Here is a 21,924-nt window from a genome sequence, read left to right as displayed (position 1 = left end):
TGTTTTTTTTAAATATAGCATTTTAAAAAAGAAGGGCAATGAATTTTTTTTTATTTTTAAACCATTTTCTCTTGAGTACTACGTGATTCCTTTAATAAAAAAAACATAAAAATGTTTTATTTTTTAACTATATGACGTTTTTAAGACTTCCTTTTAGTTTTTAAATTATTTTTAAACTTTTTCCTATTTTGTGTCATCATAACGATGATATAATTATGACAGTTAAATAAGTATAATTACGATATTTAGATAGAAAATAGGACGTTTTTATCTTAATAAAAACATTATAAACTTAATAATTTACTTAGAGATTTTGAACATTTCTTAATTTTTAGATATTTTCTTACCTTTTTTTGTCTTTGGCTTAATTGAAAATGTTAATATTCTAAATTATCTTCAAGACATGCTCTAAATGACTATTAAATTGCAAATAACTTATAATACTACAAATTGTTCATAAATAAAAACTTAAATTTCAAATAATACTACCTTTGAAGTTCTTAAATTGTGCTTATAATCATACCAAAGTTTTGTTTGGCAAACAAAACATAATTTACGTTTCAAAGAACTAAAAGTTCATTCAGTCGTTACATATTTACGCAAAATAAACATTAATTTTAAGTAATGTTTTCGTCAAAATAACACCTTTTATCAAGTTCGGTGCAAAATATTGACTTTATGATTTAAACATGTTTTAGTTTATAAGAAAAAAAAGATAAGTTTTTGTTAGAAACGTGTGATTATATGATAACTTGTTGTAAATTTATTATTAAAATATATTTAAACTTAAATTTAAAATCTTAAATGCTTTTCAAAAACTCTTATATCAGTTTTTTATTCGTACAAAATATATTAACATTAAAAAATTTTCTAAAATCAAAAATCAAAAATAAGTTATTTGTTTGTTATGAAAATACTTTTAAAATGTAACTTTAAATATTAAGTTATTTCAATGTTTAAAAATTTTGAAACTCTCGAAAAAAAAGTATTTTCTTAAAAATTATTTAGATTTTCTTTGTTTAAATTTGAAACTTTTTAGTGAACTTTATACCAAAATATAAGGTTCAATAAAATAAATCAAACACGATTAATGTATTAGAATTCGGTACTTCCTTTATAAAAACGACCACGAATAAAATATTAAATTACAACTGCCTACTTATATAAGTTTAGTATTGTGATTGAATAACGTAATTTTGTGTGAAAAAATAATATATAGTTTAATGCTTAAGTATTGTATTCCAATATATACTATATTGCAATATATCCTTACAATGTATAGTTGAACATATTTGCATATTAAAATTTTTTTGCAGTCGCAAAAACAAATATAACTTTTTCATGACTTGATAAAGAAATGAAATAATTTAACTTTATAAATTATGTCTTTAAAAACTTTTAACATTTCGATGAAAGTGTTGACAGTTAAGTACATAAAGTAGTATTTTGAAATTAGTATGTTTTTGTCGTTTTTAAAGAAATTACTTATGAAAATTAAAAAAATGACTTATGTTTTAAAATTTTGTTTTTAAAAAAAATTTTTGTAAAAACACTTTTTGAGTTTAAAACTGTGAAAATTAAGAAAAGTTATAGATAACTACTTAAAACTCTTAATACTTTAAAAGTTTTATATATTATAATAAAATCAAAATTGATTTTTTTTATGAACTTTTTATTGTATATTTTTTCTAAGGTTCAATGAAATTTATAAAACACAATTAAAGCATTTAACTTTACTACTCCTTCATAAAAACGATCACGAATAAAAGACTGAATTACATCTGCCTACTTATATTAGTTTAGTATTTTGATTAAATAAAGTAATTTTGTGTGAAGAAATGATTTTTGGTATTGTGTTACAACATATTTTATATTGCAATATCTACATACAATGTATAGCTAAAACTATTTGCGTGGTCAAAGTTAAAAGTTGCGGTTGCGATGTTAAACAAAACTTTATTATTAGTTTCAAAATAAGAACTTATTTTAAAGTTATAATTTAACCCCATTCTAAAAATTTTTAACAAATGGATACATGTTGTCCGTCTTGACTAAACAGTGCACAAAATAGCATTTAAAAACTAAAAGACATTGATAGTTTTAAATAAACTTTTTAAAAGAAAGCATTAGCTTAAAATTTTGTTATTTTGATATTAGTAAAAACGTTTTTTGAGTTTAGAGTTTTAAAAAATTAAGAAAATTTACTAAACACCTAACAAAAATAAAAGACTTTGTGTTTATATGACATATTATGGCTTTTGTACAAGTTTTTTACATTTCAAAGTAAAAACAAGCACTACGATTTATTATTTAGTAAGGGTCATTTTATTTAAAATACAAAACAATTATTTATATGTTGGTATGATTTACAGTTAAAAGTGCTATAATTGCTTTTACAAAAACTATTTCACAAAAGATATCAAGTAAGTATATTTATTTTCAAACAATAAACGTTGTCAGAGTTTTAACTTGATTTTTTTTGGATTGCAACAGCTGTTTTTCTTTCAAACTTTAATTATTAACATTGTTTTTTAGCAAATTTTAGAATAAAAACAATAGTAAACTATCATAATCCACACGCATTTAAAATCCATCCGATTTTATTTTTGTTTTTTATTAATTTATTTTAAATATACTTTTTTTTCACTATCACTGTTACCCCTATCCCTTACCCTCAGTAAAGGTTCTTGAACTTGACTTGGTGGATTTTGAACGTGTCCCAAAACAATAATTCAAGTCAAAAAATAAGATAAGTCAAAAAAATACTAGTGTCAATGTAAATCTAATAAATGTATATTGGTGAAATATCATTAAACTGCATCAAATGGTGCAATTTCAAAGCGCAAGAAAGAATTTTTACCTTTCAAATCTCTAATACTTGAGAGAGGATGTAATGAATTTCAAGCAAACTATAATCGGCTTTCCGGTTGCAAGCATAGTGAATTGTGACATGTTTGAATGTTGTTTTGTTAATTTTTTTTCAAGTTATAAGATTTTACATTTTTGAGTTTTTATGAATATATAAATTATTTTAAATACAGTTATTTTATTTATAGATATAAAAAAAATGTTTTTAATATTACCAAGTACCTAATATAGTACTAGTTTTATTTCGCAAGTGCTTAACTTGTAATAAAGATTTACTTTTAGTTTTACTTGTGAAATTTTTATAAGAAATGTAAACTATATAAAAAAAATGTATATATAAAAAACTCTTTGAGTAATAATAAACGTATAAGTTTGCTTTAAATTTTTACATGGCTTAGAAATACCAGTATTAATAATTTTACAGCAATTTTTAATTAATGCTTCTTTTTCACCAATTCAGACGGAGATTAGTTTCAAGAATATCTTTTAGCGAGAAGAAGTTTTTATACTTATACAAAAACAACTTTGACTAATTAATAATAACAACGTTTTGTTAAAACTAAATTATTTTGTAAACTTTATTATTCTAAAACAAACTATAATAATCATCTAATATATTCTTTTCTGAAGACCTGTATATTTAGTATAAACATATTAAAAAAAAATCTAAACTTTATTCTAAGTTTTTTTACATTAAGCCTGAACAAAAACAATGAAATCTAATTAAAAAAGCAAGCTTAAAATAAGCAAGTAATGTTTACAAAAAGCAGGTTTTAACCATCAAATTTAAGCCAAAAACACAACATGTAATAAAAAACAAGACAAAGTAAAATAAAACATGTCAAAAACATTCTACTACACGTATGTTCAACATCAAACACTACATCTCTGTAAATATTTACACAGAGATCAAATATTTGATTTTTACGTCATAATGTGAGGTTACGAACTCTTTACAGTGAATTCGACTTGTTTGAACAGTAAACATTTGTGTTTACTTTTGAATTATGTTGTAAATCTGTGTTTGTTGTAAAAATTTCAGGGAAATCTTTGTTTACTTTTGAATAATCTGTTAACGGTAATTAATGTTTGTTTGACTTAATCGCTAATTATTTGTCAAAATGTTTGTTCAGTACTTCAATTGTTGTTTGACATCATATATTTTAAATTTAATACATAAGTAAAATAAGCAGTAGTTGATTTATTTTTGATAATTACTTATTTTAGTTCAACAAACTATAAAGATAAATTAAAAAACTCAAACTTTAATCATATTTTTACCAGCACGATAACAAACACAAGTTTTATAATTTAATTTGAAACCTCTTTTGAGATTTAATAGTGGGAAAATTTAGATTTCTCTTTTTTTTTGTCGTCACGTCTTCGACAAAATTTTTTTTGTTCATCTGCAAACCAATTTGCATATAATTTGATGCCGTTATTTATACATTTTAAAATGATTGACTGTGGTACATCATTTTAAATTTAACTTATTAAAAACTTATAGGGAAATTTTATTATCTTTTTTATAATTTCTTATGTTTAATGTTAGTTTTTTTCTCCGTTTTGTTTAGTCTAATAATAATAGATATACGCTTAATTTTTTACCAAAATTAAAATTTGAACTTGTTTTTGTTGACATAGTTATTATATTCACGTAACTTTTAGTAAAATGTAAATTACTTACAGTACAGAGTTCAAAAATTTATAAAAAAGACTTTAAAATACTTAACTAAGTAAATATAAAATTTTAGTATAACTTAATTTAATTGATTAAAAAGCTAAGTATAATTTAACTATACTTTTGCTAAAATGTATTACGATAAACATTAACAACTTCTTTCAATAACAAAATCGTTTACATTTATCTTTACTTTTCAGTGTTTTTTACTTGTTTTAATTGTAATTTATAACTTATAAATAAATAAACAAACGTTGAAACTGTTTTTTAACTAAAAATTTAATCTAAAAATTTTTATGTTCAGAGTTTTCCATTTGTTTTAAAGTAAAAATGTGTGTTGTTGGACTCAAATGCAATGTATTTTAGTATTTCAACTTTAACTTCTTAATATACAGCTTGTGATCCCTGAATAGAAAAATTAGATTATAAATTTGATATTAGATTTTAATTTTACAAATATTAAAAAATATAGAGTAAGTATATAAACTAAAATATAAATTTAGAATTTTACTTTAATCAAATATGTATATTTTATGATTTTTTTATAACTAAACTAGAACATAAATGTATAGAATATTTCTTTAAGTACAAAAGCCAAGTTTATTTAGCAATAATTTAAAAGTTGTAAAATATTTTTTACAGCTGTTAGTTGTACTTTAAAAGTCGTAAAAAATACAGACTACGTATAATTACTAAATTGCGACATTAGGACTGCAACTGGATCAATCACCTTGTTGTATAAACACCAAATTGTTTATTTAGTAATTGTTGAGTAGTTAGGAGAGCGTACTTTAAACTTTGTTGCTACTAAGTAAACATAATTAACTTTTTATTGAACTTATTTTGGAAACGTTGTTAAATAGTTAAAATGTTACAGCAGTAATACACAGCAATGTACTTTAGCATACAATTGTTTACGTTTTGGTAAAAAAAAGTTAATCTGACATTTTTTACAGAGTTTTTAATTTTTTTTATGAATGAAAACGAAGTAAGAACAAGAAACAAAGTTATGTTTTCTTACAACCAAAGAGCAAATGTAGGTTTTTTTTAACGTTTTAATTGAACAAAAAGTTTTTGTAAATGATAAATATAAAGTTCTTTTTTTTATTTATTATAGTTTGTTAGATTTAAATTACATTGTTTCAAGGATTTTAACATATTTAAGGACAAAATTACAAAATTAAACAACAATGATTACTTAGTCCTGTTTTAAAAGAACTTATTGATATAAATAATATATTTTATTAATTGTTGAAATTTTCAATAAGTATAATAAAACATACATTCCTTATGCTAACTTAAATGTTATTATTTATTATGTATAAACAATAACCAAAAAAGTAAATTTTTTAACAGGGCTCTAATCCACCGTCAATACAAATCTATACAAAAATAATATAAATGAACATTTAGAAAGTATAAAAAGTGAAGTTACAAAGTTTTTTAGTCAGTCTCAATCGTTAGTATTTTTTTTTGACAAGCTGTTCAATAAAAAAAAACTTTAAAAACTGAACTAAAGGTTAGTTATGTAAGAGATTCAAAAACTCAAACAAGTATTTTTAAGTTATAATAGTATATTATTCAGCAAGCTTTCGAAGTCATAAGATTGTTAAAGTAATATCACATATTAATACAGCAGGTTGACGCAAGACTAAAAAAAGGCTGTAGCAGAAAAAACTGACTGACAAAGACATTTTCACATAGTAAGATAACAATTAATTTTAATTTCAAGCGTTAATGATAGAAATTTCTGAATTTTTTAAGTCCATTAATGTTACAAATATAATCAATCATATATTTTATGTTCCTGAGTCTTCCTCTCATTTTAAACATAATAAGATTTAATGTTACACTTTCATTATAAATATTAATGAAAAAAAAGTTGATAAGCTTTTTTATTTAAAACTTTATTTTCAAAAAACAAACTAGACTTGAAGTTTTTAACGTTTAAAAACCTATAATTACTAAATCAAACATTTAAAAAACTATTATATAACAAACGCTCAAAAACATTGCACTGATCAAAGGATTTTGTGTTCAGTAAGACATTAAGCCATTGAGCCCATAACCTAGGTTATACTTTATAATGTTTTATGTTCCTTATATATTCAAAATATTTCCAGTCTTTTATTTTAGTACATAAAGTTTAAATATAGTTTCAGGTATTTTGATATTTTTAATTTTTAACAACAAATTGTTTTTAGTATAGCGAAATGACGAACAGTCTAAATTTAGAAGTTCATAAAAAGTTAGTTAACTTCATTTTTTGATTATTTATTAATTTTACAAGTATATTTAACTTGATTTCTAAGTTTTTAAAAGGGGCATTAAATTTGTTTTTCAGTAACTAACTTATTTAATTGTAGTTTTTATTGTTCTAACTATATTATCCATAATCATTTTAATTCAAAAACTAAAGCGAACAAATATAGTTGTGATTTTATCGTAAGTAATGTAGTATGACATACAATATCAAAGTCAACTAATTTATTTATTTAACAGTGGTGAAATAATTAATAGAATTGGTGAAGTTATACATAGATCCATATCTTATCTTAACATAGAAGTTAGACATAGTTTATTTTATTGATACACCAAAAACATTTATTGTAACAATAAGTAATTGAAGTTATTTTTAAAGTTGAACAGTTCAACATTTTATTAAGTATTAGTACTTGATAAACAATAAAGTAAGCAGTAGAAAAAAATTACTTTAAACGTTTTTTAAAACATGTTTGTGAAGTTAAAGTGTAAAAAAGCTTTTATTCTATAAAACTAAGATAACAAATATTAATAAAACTAAAACTATTAAAAACCTTACATTTTTAAGTACGTTTAACATTTACAACGCTAGTTGTAAAGGATGTTGTAATTTTCAAAAATTATATGTGGTAAACAATTGCAAATGTGGTTTTGATTTTTTTTACTTTTAGTGATTAACTTCCGTTAAAGTTGAAAAAAAACACTTTTTACTTAACGTAAGTCCATTTTTTATATAAATTTTAGTTTTTTATGTTTTTGTTGTTTTTAGAACAAAAAATAATTTTTCGTTGGCAGTAAGTTGTAGTACTAAACGAGTGTTATTTGAACACCATAATTACAACAATTTCCACCTTTTCATATTTGACATAAACTACTTGCTATATTTCATTACCATAGACAATTTTAATTGTAATGATCAAATATTAAAAAGTTTACTATTGCTAATAAAAAGACAACTAAAATTACTTTTTTGTCAATTCGGATATTCCATATATATTTAGCAATTTTCAACAGAATCAACAATATGCAAATGTTGCTTTGGAACAAGCTAAATATTTAGATGTCAATCAACTCTTGATGTTAGTTTAAATTTTATAATATTTAGTAAATAATAAATTTTATATACATTTTTGTGTGTTCTTAACCAAGTGTGAAATTTTGTAACTAACTCACCTTGTAAGTATAAGTTACTTTTTTTAAAAAGTTATATCAGTATAGTTGCTAAGTAACTGTCAGATATAAGTAAAAAGAACTATATATATATATATATAATATATATAATGCACACTTATTTGTATGCTATTAACAAGTAAAGAGTTTAAAAAAATCATTTTGCTCTACAGTTTTTAATTACCATTTCTCTAAGTAATACCAGTACAAATGTCAAATTACTGACAGGCATAAGTACAAGTAATTATTATTTATCATACAGGGTCAACAAGCAGGATTCCAAACCCAGTTACCAGGGTTGCACACCTTACCACCTAATTTACCTGGTATTCCAACAACTCAGATACCTAATTTACCACCTAACTTACCTGGAATTCCACCAACAACAGTTGCTCAACAATCACTTCAACTAGCCTTAGCACAAAACTCTCAGTTGTTAAGCAACCCTCATTTGTTGGGTAACCAACACCTACTTGCGAACCAACAGTTAGTGAACAATCCCAGATGCTAGACAACCAAGTTTGTTTCAACCACGCCATAATGGGCATCAGCCATTACTTGAGTTATTCGGTAAACTAAAAGCAGCTGACCAACATATAAAACAGGAACTTAAAGTTGATCATCATCAGTATCAAGGTATGTTTTGTTAAATCATATAAATACTAAAAAACAATCATTAAATTTTATTTATGAATAACATTTTAAGTTGAACTCATGACTGATTAGAAATTTATATTTTCGCTTTGATGTAATTAATATTTTCGATAGATAAACACTAACTGCTGCATTCTTATTGAATATATATATTGTTAAAACTTGTGTTCATCAACCATTTATTTACTTAAATAACTAAGAAACAATCAACAAATAACCTTTGTTTTTTACGTTGTCTTTGATGGTTAGAGAGAAAAACATATTTGCTTTTAACAGATCATAATGGTTCTTTTCAACAAATAAAAAGAAAATCTGAAGACCATCAAAGACAGGTTAGTCAACATTTTTTAATTAATTTTTATGCTTCTTAAGAAAACTTGATAGATTGAAAAATTTGAACGCTTTCTAGAAAAACTAGCTAGACATGACTATTTCAAATTCAGTACAAAAATAAGTTAAATACGACAATTTACGTTTGTAAACTACTGTAAAAACTAGTTTTAAATAACAAGTTTTAAAATAGTTTTAACAACATATTTATAATAAGTACATGGAAAAAAAGCTAACTTTAACACTAACATTAATTTTGCAACAACAGATGTATATTCTTAAAAGATAAGTTCCTAAAATCTAGTTTTAGATTAAAATTTTTAAATTTATTTAAACTAAAAGTTTAAAAAAATATTTTTAAGAACATTAAAATTAAAAAAAAATCCGCTATTCTTACTTTATTTGACAAAAATACCAAAAAATTAATCTAATTCTTCGTATGTTTAACATCTATTAATAATTAAGCACCTACAAAAATATTTACACACGGCTATTGTTAATATAAGGTAAAAAATTGATTTTCTCAATTAAAAATTATTGATATTTTGTTGTTGATATTTTAAATATAACATACTTGCAAATGTAAATAATTACTGTTCTGTTCTGCTAATGACAATGTTTTTATTGTTTTGTAAGTGGCTTCCACAATCAATCATGGAAACTCCTAATTGGTCGTTACTTTAAGTTGTGAAAATAAACAAATAACAAATGAAAGTTGTGCATGGAAGGCTTATTCTAGACGATTTTTTTAAGCTTGTCTAATAAACATGTAAAATCATTTTTTTTGTTTCTTTGTCATTTTAATAAAAGTTTTGAGCTGAACATATTTCTACAAATAAAAATTTGTTTTTACAAACGCATTTTTCTGATCTTTATTTAAACACACAGGTGTGGTTAATATATTTTTCAAGTGGTTTATGATTATACTTAAATAACAAGTACATGTCATGCAGGTGTAAAAATATTTACACGAAACTTTTTAATTGACACGTGTGATAAATATTTAAAATTTTGAAATATTATAAGGTCTGTAGAACTTTATTTTTCGATTCTCTTATGGATTATGTTTAGTTTGACTAACTCTTAAAATTTGGATAAAGTATGACAAACAATCGACTTATAAATCTAGATTAAAACGTGTTAAGACAAGTACTTTCAAATAACAAACTCAAAAAATTGCCAAATATTTTACGAAAGAACTCGAAATTTAAAACTTATGACCTTTAAACGTATTTCGTCGATTTTTCTTGTGGTTTTATTTGTGACAATTTGAATTTCTTTTGTGGTTTTCAGAAAAGTACGTTGACGCTTAAATACATTTGAAAAATCGTCACTTAAGTTGTTTTACTGTCTTTTGTATCTTCTAAGTACTTTTTAAAGTTACGGTAACCTGGTAATTTATAAATATATAAACACTTTTGACTGATTTATTTTTTGTTGTTGATTTAAACTTGGAGTTTTTACTTTTGTGAAAACTTAAATTTTATAAAAAACATTATCAAAGAAAACTAGTTAAAATATAAATCAAAAGAATGTTAGTTTTAGACAGTAATTCAGAAATTATTATGCTTATTATATTCGTATTGGTTTATAAAAACATATATGCAAATTTTATTTTCTCGACTATTTATGACAATGATTTAATAAAAGTAATAATTATTACATAAATAATGTTTACAGTTCAGTGCTTTAAAAGTTTAAAAAAAAAAATTAAATTGTTTTTTTCTTTAAAATTTAGAAATTATATTTAAAATCTATATCTTAAATAAATTTTTAAACTTCTAAAATGTTTAAAATCTGAATAGTGTTATTACAAACTAGTCAATAAAACACTTTAATAAATCAAAAAAAAAACAGTCTATAATAAGTTTTTTTTTCTAAACAAAATAACATATAGTTTAAATTCAAGAACTATTTTTTGTTTTTAAAATAAAAACGTTATAAAAATTGAAGCTTGTTCATCAAAAAATTATTCGATGTTTCGAATTACCAGATTTTAAGGTTAAAAAAATTAAATTAAAAATTACGGTTGATTTTTATTAGAGTATGAAAATTAAAACTCACCAAGCTAAAAAGAAAAACATATTAACAACCAAAAAACAATGAATTATGTAAACAATTATTTTTAGATAATGCAAGATAAGCACATATTTTTACAAAAGAAGAACTTAATTCTGCGGTTTTTTAACGACTGTTTATAAACACTTTTATTTTCATATTTATTTTGATACAATCTTTAACAAGTTTAAAATATCATTAAAATCCTTTTAGCATTCTGTTTGATGTCAGGTTACTGAAAGTGTAATTTAAAAATTGATATCAGAGTGGAAAGTAAATTTAGCTAAATGATTTAGTTGTCTATAGATAATATTTTAAATAGATGTAGGTTTATAGATAATTATTATTATCTTAATTACATAAAACAAATAAGACGTCATACTAGTTATGCCAACAATTAAAAGCAACTAGTTTTTTTTTTAAAGTACATAACAACTTGTTTCAAGTTGAAAGCTCAAACAGTAGTGATAAATATACTATTATTTTTGTATCTTAAATAGTAAACTATAAAATTTTGCTGCGTATACATTTATTTCAACAAATGAAGTGTTTAAACAAATTTAAAAAATAAAAGTAATTTAAATTCATAACAAGTTTACTATATTTCTTTTTAACTATTTTTGGTGTACTTTAATCCGAATACCACCATTTTTATCGTATCGAAATAAGAAACTTAAACATTTATAGTTTTATTTGTATTTTTAACAGTTCTCTACAAATATAAAAGTACATTTTATAAATATTTGTGGTATCTATTAAATACAAAATATAGGCAAAACTATTCATTTTCTATAATGGCTTTTAATTCTTCTTTAAATTAAATAGTTTCCTACAATTCTTTTTTGTTATAAGCTTATACTATCACAAATTAATCTCATTAGAAGTTTTATAGTAACAAATACTTTAAATAAACTATGATTAAAGTATTAAATTAAGAGCTTTCTTTTGTGAAAATAATCACGAATAAAATATTATATTACATCCGCTAATACAAATTGGTCTCATATAAAATTTCTTATCAAATTACTAAACGTGACGTTTTGAAACTTTTTATAATGAATATCAAATTACAACCACAACTTTAAAATATTCTCACCAAATATCGAAGTTAAAGTTTTATTTTAAGTCCGTTGCTGCAAAATTTGCATATTGTAGATGCTTTGCTGCTGTAAAAAAGGAATGACTTTTGTGACTAGTATATTTAGTATTTTGATTTATTTATAGTATATATACTGTCTCTTATACATGATAAAAAATCGTAATTTTTTAGTTTTAAAATGCAAACTTTATTTTTAATTTGGTTTCTTAAGTGTTTTGATCATTATAATTTGTTTTTAGTTTAAACATTTCCACAAATTGAAAATTTTCTCACTAAATATCAATGTTTCAAGTTCCATTAAGTCCATTGCTGCCAAAATTCGCACAATATTAGTTCTTTGTATAAAAAAGTGACTCTTCGGACTAGTATATTTACAATAAACTAATTTGAACCTTTGATTCATTAATACATTTACATTACAATACAATACATTTCAATACATTTGCTTAAACATGCTTAAAGAGCCTAGTTTGTTATTAATAAATTGCAATTACTTTTTTTAAATTTTGTTTTTAATTGTTTTTCTCATTATAAATCGTTAATAAATTAAATCACTTTCTTTGTTTTTTTAATTTGTTTAAAGTTATTAAAGATCTATTTAAATATTCACCTAAGAAATTTAAAAATTTTCAGTCACATGACAGAATTATTATATGTTTTTAAATAAACTATAAGTTTTAAAACTTAAAACGTCATTAAAGTTAAATATTTATAAGTTTATCTATTATAAAAAGTGTTTAAAGTGTTTTTATTGCAAAACATACTAATATATAGCTTTATATATTAGAATGGTACCCCAATTAATGGAACAACAAACAAGCAAGATATACAGCAAAGACGTGATTTTAGAAATGGCAACACAAATAATCACCATAACAACCATAGTTATCAATCTACTAATGGTAGTAACAATAACTTGCATCATAATAATGGTAATAACCACAATGCTAACAATCACATTAATGGATTGAATGGAAAGAAAAGAAAACTTAGTAGTAGTGAGGTTAGATGTTTAAAAACAAAATATAAATAAGTTTTACACATAATCACTTATATTTGAATATAGCTGTTAGACTCGATAATTAAAACACTCAATTTATCGTGTAATACAATATCATAAAACAATGTGTTCGCTTTTTGTTGGCAAGTATTAAAAGTTTAAGTTTGTTATAAAATTGCTTTCAAATAGTTAACAAAAAATATAATCAATTCCAGAAACCTGAGGAAAAAAATGGTATTGAACTGAAAATTAATGCGTCTCCTCCTGTAAGTTTATAATCCATGATTAAGTAAATTTTTCTGTAATAAGTACTGAATAAAACATTTAGTACTAGTTAGAGATTTGTTTAATTATACAAAAAAAATTATACTTATGTAAATGAATATTTTGTTTATTAACTTATAATTCAAGCTTTTGAAAAACTAAAAGCAATTTAAAAAGTTACAATAAATTTTTTTAAAAACAAAAAAACAACATTTATAAAGTTAAATTTAACCTAAGCAACTTTGTTTCAACTGAAATCAAATAGTTACATAACCTCATTTATTGTTTATATTTCATAGGATCAACAAACTAAGCAACATTCTGCTTCTATTCCAAAACTTTCGGTTACAAACCAGTCAAATGGTTATCATCACAGCGATAAAAATAATAATATTGTAGCAAGTCCTGGTTCGATTCTCAGTAATGGCCAACCACCTAGGTAAAAATTTGTTAATTTTGATTTTTGAAGATAAATGTGATGTTATAAAGGCACACAAGTTTAAAATTAGTAAGCTTATTAAATTGTTGTTACTTCAGTATTTAGCAATGGTTAATAAAGTATTTTAAGCATGTTCCTAAGTATAAAACTTAAAGCAAAACTTTTAGTTACAAAGTTATTTGTTGTTGTGTACTCTAAAACTGTATTGTTAATGCTATTTTCTAATTAAAATTATATAATCAAAGCAGAAAAGGCAACGAAAGTCAAGAAGAATGTATAAGAAACAAAAATGACTTAGACAAAAATATCAGCGCTCAACCAAATATTATACTTCCTAATTTAGGTTGGTATTGTTATGATCAAGTACTACAAAAAATTGTATAAACATTTTTCAACTAATAAGAGTAGTAACAATAAATCTGTTGACCATTTAAAAAACTTTTGAACTTTTACTTTGAGTAGATGTTACGCATTGACTGGTACAAATATGTTTTCATTATAACTTGAAGTTCTTAAACAAATTTTACTGAATAATAACATTAACTAATAGTTATGTATATTCATTTAGTCAAGGTTATCAGATAATCAAACAACAGGTATCCATCATTCTTCGAACGCATCACGTATCAGTCCTACTATGACGTCAACAATTCGTCCTCCAACTATTGTTACATCATCACAAGCTAATACGAGTATAGAAGTGCCTCCCAATACCATTATGACGTCACAACTACGTCATCAGAGTCCATATGGTTACCCAATAAACACTCCACCTTCTAATGGCCATGATATTATGCCTAATATGAGGTTAGTTTTTTTAATTTATTAGTTTTTATATTAGAAAACAGTTTTGTTAATCTGCCAAATCAAGAACATCATTATTAAGATATTGTTAACTTTGAAAAAAGATTTACCTTGACTACAATGTTACTTAATGTATAAAATTTGTTAAATATATATTTTCTCACAACAGAATACAACCAAGTACTTACCATTATTCTCCACCAACTGACACGAAACCACAAAGAGTGAAAATTCCTTCAAATTATATGAATGGCATGCCAATTGTAAATAAATTGTGTTCATTGATGCATAGCGAAGTTGTTTGTGCTGTTACTATTAGTGATGATGAACAGCGACCTCTAGTGTACACCGGTGGTAGGGGATGCGTCAAGGTTGTGTTGATTTACTTTTAATATGCATATGTGTTTATACATATCAATTAATTAAAAAAAAAATTAAACATCGTGCATAAGCCCAGGGTTCGAAAAGTATCTTTAGTACTTTTATACTTTTTACTATGAGTGTTGGCGTATACTTGATGCATAAAAGATGAAGATATTGGTTTATCAGTTCTAATATCAATAGTTCTTAACAGTGGCGTCGCGTGGTATTTTTGTTAGGGGGTGCTGCAGATTGAGTTGTCAAGTTAAAAAATCCCCTAAATTGAAACAAAAAAATAAAACTCAAGGAATTAGAAAGAAATAGGGAAATTTAAGCTAAAAGTCTTTAAGATATTAGCTTAAATGCTTCTTAATATGAATATAAAAAAACTTGATATACTTAAAAACAGATATTTTATATTTAATTTAAAAATACGAGAAATTTGATTATAAGTACGTAATGAAGGAAATAGATTACCATTAGCTTTCAATATAGATAATAAACAAATAAAGCAAAATTTGTTTAAAAGGTCTATGTTTGAAAACTAAACAACTACAAGTTGTAAAATAACCTTTAAAAATTATATTTAGGGTCAAAAAATAATTACCTAAAATAACTAACTTTTACTAAAACATAATTGAAGTTAAGTCGGAATCATTTTTATCATACAAAATTAACAAACAAAGCAAAATCTGAGTAATAGTTCACAATTTGTTGACTAACAAAACTAAAGTTTGTAAAATAACCTATAAACATTAACATCTTATTAATGAAATACTAACTAAAAACATATAATGTATCTGAAAAGAAATAAAATATAAAGTTTAGTCAAAAGTAGCATTCAGTACAGAGAATTAAAAATAAAGTAAAATATTTTTAGTAGTTTACTATTTGCAAACTAAAAATATTAAAAGTTAAAAACACAAAACAAAATAAGCTTAATTATGTACTCTCTGTTAATGATAATCAGAAAATTATTTTTTACCTTTATAAGTAAAATGCATCCTTCTTTCTTTTTTCTCAACAAACATTTCTATTACCTTCGAATTAAAACCATCACAATCACTAACTAAATCTCGACCAATTGACAATACACTTAAAGAATTAAGTCTTGTCTGGCCCATAGTGTTTCTTAGGTAAGTCTTAATTCTTTTTAGAGCTGAAAATGATCTTTCTGCCTCTGTTGAACACATTGGTATTGCTATCAGTATGTTCAACAGCTTTGTGATTTCAGTGAAAGATTTATCCAAGTTGTTTTCTTTCAAGTCAGCTAAAATTTTAACAAGACCGCACTTGTGCATTTCTTTTCTTTTATAAAAAGTATTTAACTCATTAACTAATGTTTTAGACTCTACTTCTGGATAGTATGTTTTCACTTCTTCAACCAAATTTGATGGAAATGTAGATATGTACGCGTTGAACTTTTTTTCGTCAAATAACTGAGCAATTCGCAAGTGGCCAGAAAACTTGAACCTTTCTGCCACATTTAGATTTACACTGTCGCAAACCTCTTTTGCAGCAGCAGAGAGGTTTACAGACTCATGATCTGTTATAGTTGAGTTCCGAATTCTAGCAACTGAGTTTTTAAAATTGCGAATATGGTCCTCTGCCTTTTTAACTGTCAAACTGGTGCTCTGCATTACCTTGTATAAAATTTCTACTTCAGGCATTAATGCAGCAAATACATTAAGCCAAAAAAGAAATTTATTGTCTTCTAAAGTTTTGATGCAGTTTGAAGCAGCAGAAATTGTTGGCAAACCATAGCAATCTGAAGAATTAACAATTGATTTAAATCCATTGAGTAATTCATCTAAGTTCATGGCAACTTTGCATACTGTTCTTGAGCTATAATTCCATCGTGTTCTGGAGCCTGAAGGAACAGAGACTTCAAAGGCTTGTTTTCTCTCTGGCGATTTTGAAAAAAAGTTTGGAAATTGATCAAGTTTTGCAAAGAAGAGCCTTGCTTCATTGTTGCAACTGCCAGCTCTTGATAAAACCAAATTTACTTGGTGAGCAGCACAATGTACATAATGTGCGTTGGGGTATACTTCTTTCACCTTGATATGAACTCCTCCAATTCGTCCCTTCATCACTGATGCACCATCATACGTCTGGGCAATTAATTTCTTTTTATTTCCTTGTAAAATTTTGGCTAGCTCAGTCAAAATTACTTCAGAAATACCATCAGCATTAGCTCTTTTAGGTCTAAAAAAACCCCAAAATCTTTCCACAACGTTTCCTTGGTGTGTGTATCTAACAACAATTGAAAGCTGATTTTGGACACTTATATCAGTTGTCTCGTCTGCAATGACTGCTATAAAATGTGCTTGTTCTACTTGTGAGACAACTTCTTTTTTATAGACTTTCAAAGCACATTCTAGAATCTCATTTTGGAATGTGGCAGACACTCCTAAAAATGCTTTGCTTTTTTCTAAATGACTTTGAAGGTCTTTATCTAGTTTACTGGCATATCTAAGCAAAGACCTAAAGCCACCAGGATTTAAGGAATTTTCAGTTTCATTGTGGCCTCTTAACGCAATTTCTTGTTGGCCACAAAAAAGTACACTGTCAATTAAAATATTGAGTACTTTTCTGTTTTTTCTCACTTCTTCATTATGTTTTTCAATACTATCCTGGTAACTTTTACTTAGATAAATTTGGATGCAACTTTTACCTAGTAAGTTGAAAGACACAATGTTGTCCAAATGCTTGGAAGATTTGGCATGAGATAGAGATCTTGCAGCAATTTTGGACAAGTTTCTAAAACCAGTTTTTGTCCAAGCATCTTCACCTCCAAACAGAATACACGGAAAACAGTATAGGGCCATGGACTGTTTACATGCGCAAAGCCATTGGTGCTTGTTGTAATATTCATTGCTGAACTTTCTCTTGAAAGGCTTACCTTTTTAACACAAAAATCTGACATTGACAAAAAACATGACTGTAAAACCATAAAAAAAAAACAAAATTTTATCTTTTTTTTAGAAAATTAAAATAAATATACACACTCTATTAATAAAAAAACTCTTCATTATCATTATTTGAGTGCTAAAGTTGTTACAAAAACTGACATTGATAAAACTATAAATACCTGAAAAGTATATATATATAAAACCTCTAAAAATTTCTCCTTTGGTGAAATCTCAGCTAAAAAATATTAGGATGAAACAATGTTTCAAATATACGCTAGCTCTAAGACTTTAATTTATATAGCTAATATTTTAGTTAAACTAAAACTGCAATAATCTTTGTAAACATCATAACTTTTTCCTCATAATATATTTTCTTTTTAAAGTAACAAACACATATATAAATTAAAATTAAATTTTTTCATATAGTTCAAAATTTTAGCTTAGTCATAAAATAAACTTCAAACCTCTTGATGTACACTCTTGGGTAATTGAAATATCTGGTGTTGGTCTGCTGTTTTTTAACTTGAGCTTCTCAACTTCAGATAAAGCATTTATATCAAGGCGTTTAAGCTGATCCACAGTCCATTCACTATAATTTGTGGTTTGCATGTTGTAATTTTTTAAAACAACCTAAAAAATTATTTATGCTCAGTTCAACTATTTGTGAAAACTTTTACACAGTACTGATATTTCAATGCTAATTATTTATTTTTCTCTTTGATAAGTATCTTGTAGTATATAAGTAATGCTTTCATATAATTTCTAATGCTAATTTTTGTTATAAAAAATGATAGCCCCCTATGTCCTTAACAAACTTTCTATATATGTACTTAATATTAAATGACTTTTTCATTTAAAATAAATGCTTGAAAATTTTTAGTTTAAATACAGGTTGATATAAGTTTAACTATGAGAATTGTATTTGTTGTGTAAGTAAGAATTTTACAGATAAAAAACCTATTTTACTTTATCTTACCTTTTCTTTTATTTTCAGCAACTGTTAAAAAAGTTTTTAGCAAATTATTTAAGATTTTTAAAATTTTGTAAGAACAGAGTTTTTAACTTTTGAGTACTTTTATAGTTTAAAATAAAGTTTTTTATATCTTTTATGATAATCTTTTTTCTAAATATTTTCACATTAAGTCAAGAAAACTTTGGGTTGTAGATCTCAACTTGAAAATTTTATTTTTTACACAAGTTTTATTATCAATATAAGGCAGCTACATTTAAAACTTGCATGTAACTTGTTAGCTACATATTGCTTATTTCAATATTAAAAATTATCAAAAAACAAATATACTTATATTTAAAAGAAATTCAATTATTATATGTAAATAAGATAGGTAGCCTTTATTTTATTTTACTTTAAGGTAATCTGGAATAAAAAATTTTGATATTTGAAAAAAAAATTTTTAATGACCATTTCGTTAGAGAATTATCAATAAAACACACAAACAACTATTAAGTTTTGTAACATTTTTAATAATGTCCTTTAAAATCTTGTTAAAACTTTTGGCTTAAAAAGTTTTTTTTGTAGATGTGTTGACCACTGGGTTTTGATCTTGCAACATTCACTTCAAAAACTAAACTTTACTTTCACTGTACTCAGTGTGTTTACATTTAGTAGCTTTGTCAATGTATAATGTTCAAAAACTTATTAGCAGTATATTCATATTCACTATATTCATTATATTCAGTTTAATTCACATAGCGCTGCATTGGATGCAGCTCTAAAAATTGTATAGGAAATTTGTATATGTTTAAAATGCAGCACCCACAGTTTTAGCTTGCAGCGCCAGCCATTGAACCGAATATTTGAAGATTGAATGTAAAATTTGAAAAACTAACAAATTTATCGTCACGTTCAATGAAAAAAAGCAGAAAAACTGAAGTAAAGAGAAAATTTCTTTTTTCTTCTTTTTTTTTTGAATAGGTGGGACTGCAGCTCCAGTGTGCCACCCCACGCGACGCCCCTGGTTCTTAATATACTTAATAACTCAAAAGCTAAATATGTTAAAAATTCGTTGCTGTAAACTAAGTAAACAAGCATCTTGTTTCAGATCTGGGATATATCAGTAGCATCAAAAGAAATGAATGAAATAACAAAACCAGTGAGTCATTTTAATTGTCTCCAGAGGGACAATTATATAAGAAGTTGCGAACTTATAAAAGAGGGGAACTCCCTTTTAGTGGGCGGTGAATCATCTTCAATATCTGTTTGGGATCTCGGATGTGGGGGAACCCCTAAATTGAAGGTTTGATATACTTGTTTTTTTCAACTAAGATTTATAAAAACATTATACTTGAGATACTAATAAAACTGTAAGAATAAATTTCATATAGAACTATTAAAATATGTTTAATGAGAGTTAAGACCTTTGTTTATATTTAATTTTTGTCAAAATAGTTCTCGAATTTTCAGGCCGAGTTGGAGTCATTTTCGCCGGCCTGCTACGCTCTAGCTGTTTCTCAGGATTCCAAAATATGTTTCAGTTGTTGTTCAGATGGTAACATTAATATGTGGGACATTCATAATCAACAACTTGTTCAGTAAGTTAAGACTACTGTACAGATTGTTTTAAAAGTGATTAAAATAATAAAAAGATATCTGAAGTCAATGCTTTTATATTTGTGATCACAAGCTATAACAACATGTTACAAGGTTTGAGACCATAATAAATTGTAATATACATCTTAGAGGTGTCTAACTGTATATAAATGATAGATTAGACGGTATTTTTTTTTTGGTTTGTGATTATCAAATAAAATCTGTGCCAATATTTCTATGTAACTGTATTATAATTGTATGACAAAATAAAATTAAGTTTTGCTGCTACTTAATCCTTGTTTGGAACAACAAATTTACAAATGTCTTTTTATTTTAACAGTCAATTCCAAGGACATACAGACGGAGCATCTTGTATTGACATTTCAACTGGAGGTGACATATTTACAGGTGGATTGGACAATACTGTCAGATGCTGGGACATTCGTCAAAATAAACAAAATAGAATTATTAATTTTAGCAGTCAAGTTTTCTCGTTAGGATGCAAAAATAACTGGATTGCTGTTGGGTTAGTTTATACACTTAAAAAAAAAGCTAAAAGATTATATACACTGTATAAGTTACTTTTCCACCAAAAAAGTTTACATTTGTAAAATCTTTGTAATTAAATAAATATTTTTTCTAAACTTATTACTTTTAGCTTTGCTCTGCTTCTTTTTATAGCCTACATTATAAGACTTATTTTTAAACTGAAGTTTTTATAAATATTGTTTTTTTGTTATATACTCAAAATATTAATTCTTATGACCATATAAATAAATCACTATTTAGCTTCACATTTAACTCTATAATCAAAAATTTTATAAACAAATTACAGATTAGAAAACTACAATGTAGAAGTATGTAACTTGGAAAACAGTGAAAAATATCAAGTAAGATACCATGATAGTTGTGTTCTTTCACTCAAATATGGTCATAAAAATGATTGGTTTATATCAACTGGAAAAGATCAAGTTATCAATGGATGGAAAAGCCCTTATGCTGCTAATATTTTCAATGTAAGTTTAAAATAAAACAACACAATATTTTAGTTTATATTGTATGCTGTTTTTATCTTAAAAACATTCATAAACTACTTGGTTGTAATTGTTTGTAGTTAACTAAAACATTAAACTAAATATTTTGTTAAAAATGTGTTCAAGTGGTCCTGACGTGTAACTGCATTCAAGTGGTGCATGACTGAATTAGTATTTTGTTCGCTAAGTCCTAGGACGAATTATTTTAAGAATTTAGTTTTATTTTTTAACAAGTAATAATAACGTCAATATTGTTTTAAAAAATGTAATATTGATACAGAAATAATTGTATAATGTACTTTTAATTATTCCAGGTCAAGGAAAACGCATCAGTATTAGGATGTGATATTTCAAAAGATGATAAATACATTATAACTGGATCTGGTGATAAGAAAGCTACTGTATATGAGTGTTCTTACAAATAAGAAGAAACTGTTGATC

The 21,924-nt window shown here is 24.8% G+C and overlaps 1 protein-coding gene across 1 annotated transcript; it reads right to left on the bottom strand.

The window, feature by feature from the left end:
• Nucleotides 1-15,963: 15,963 nt before the first annotated feature.
• Nucleotides 15,964-18,510, bottom strand: LOC145846293 (zinc finger MYM-type protein 1-like). Its single transcript, XM_082953169.1, has 2 exons — nt 18,366-18,510; nt 15,964-17,891 (listed from the first exon to the last, which is right to left on the bottom strand). The coding sequence occupies exons 1-2, from the start codon at nt 18,508-18,510 to the stop codon at nt 15,964-15,966; spliced, it is 2,073 nt and encodes a 690-aa protein (XP_082809295.1).
• Nucleotides 18,511-21,924: the final 3,414 nt, after the last annotated feature.

This window comes from Thalia democratica, unplaced genomic scaffold (genome assembly GCF_965202585.1).
Source record: "Thalia democratica unplaced genomic scaffold, ktThaDemo2.hap1.1 HAP1_SCAFFOLD_402, whole genome shotgun sequence".
In the NCBI taxonomy this organism is placed as follows: Eukaryota; Metazoa; Chordata; class Thaliacea; order Salpida; family Salpidae; genus Thalia; species Thalia democratica.
Note: the sequence above shows the minus strand (reverse complement) of the source record. Positions and strands in the feature narration are given on the sequence as shown.

What these genes read in the sequence shown, in the direction of transcription:
- LOC145846293 (XM_082953169.1), bottom strand. Translation starts at nt 18,510, where the DNA reads ATGCAAACCACAAATTATAGTGAATGGACTGTGGATCAGCTTAAACGC. An exon ending in CCAAGAGTGTACATCAAGAG is followed by an intron (nt 17,892 to 18,365) that starts GTTTGAAGTTTA and finishes TGTGTTAAAAAG; the next exon opens with GTAAGCCTTTCAAGAGAAAG.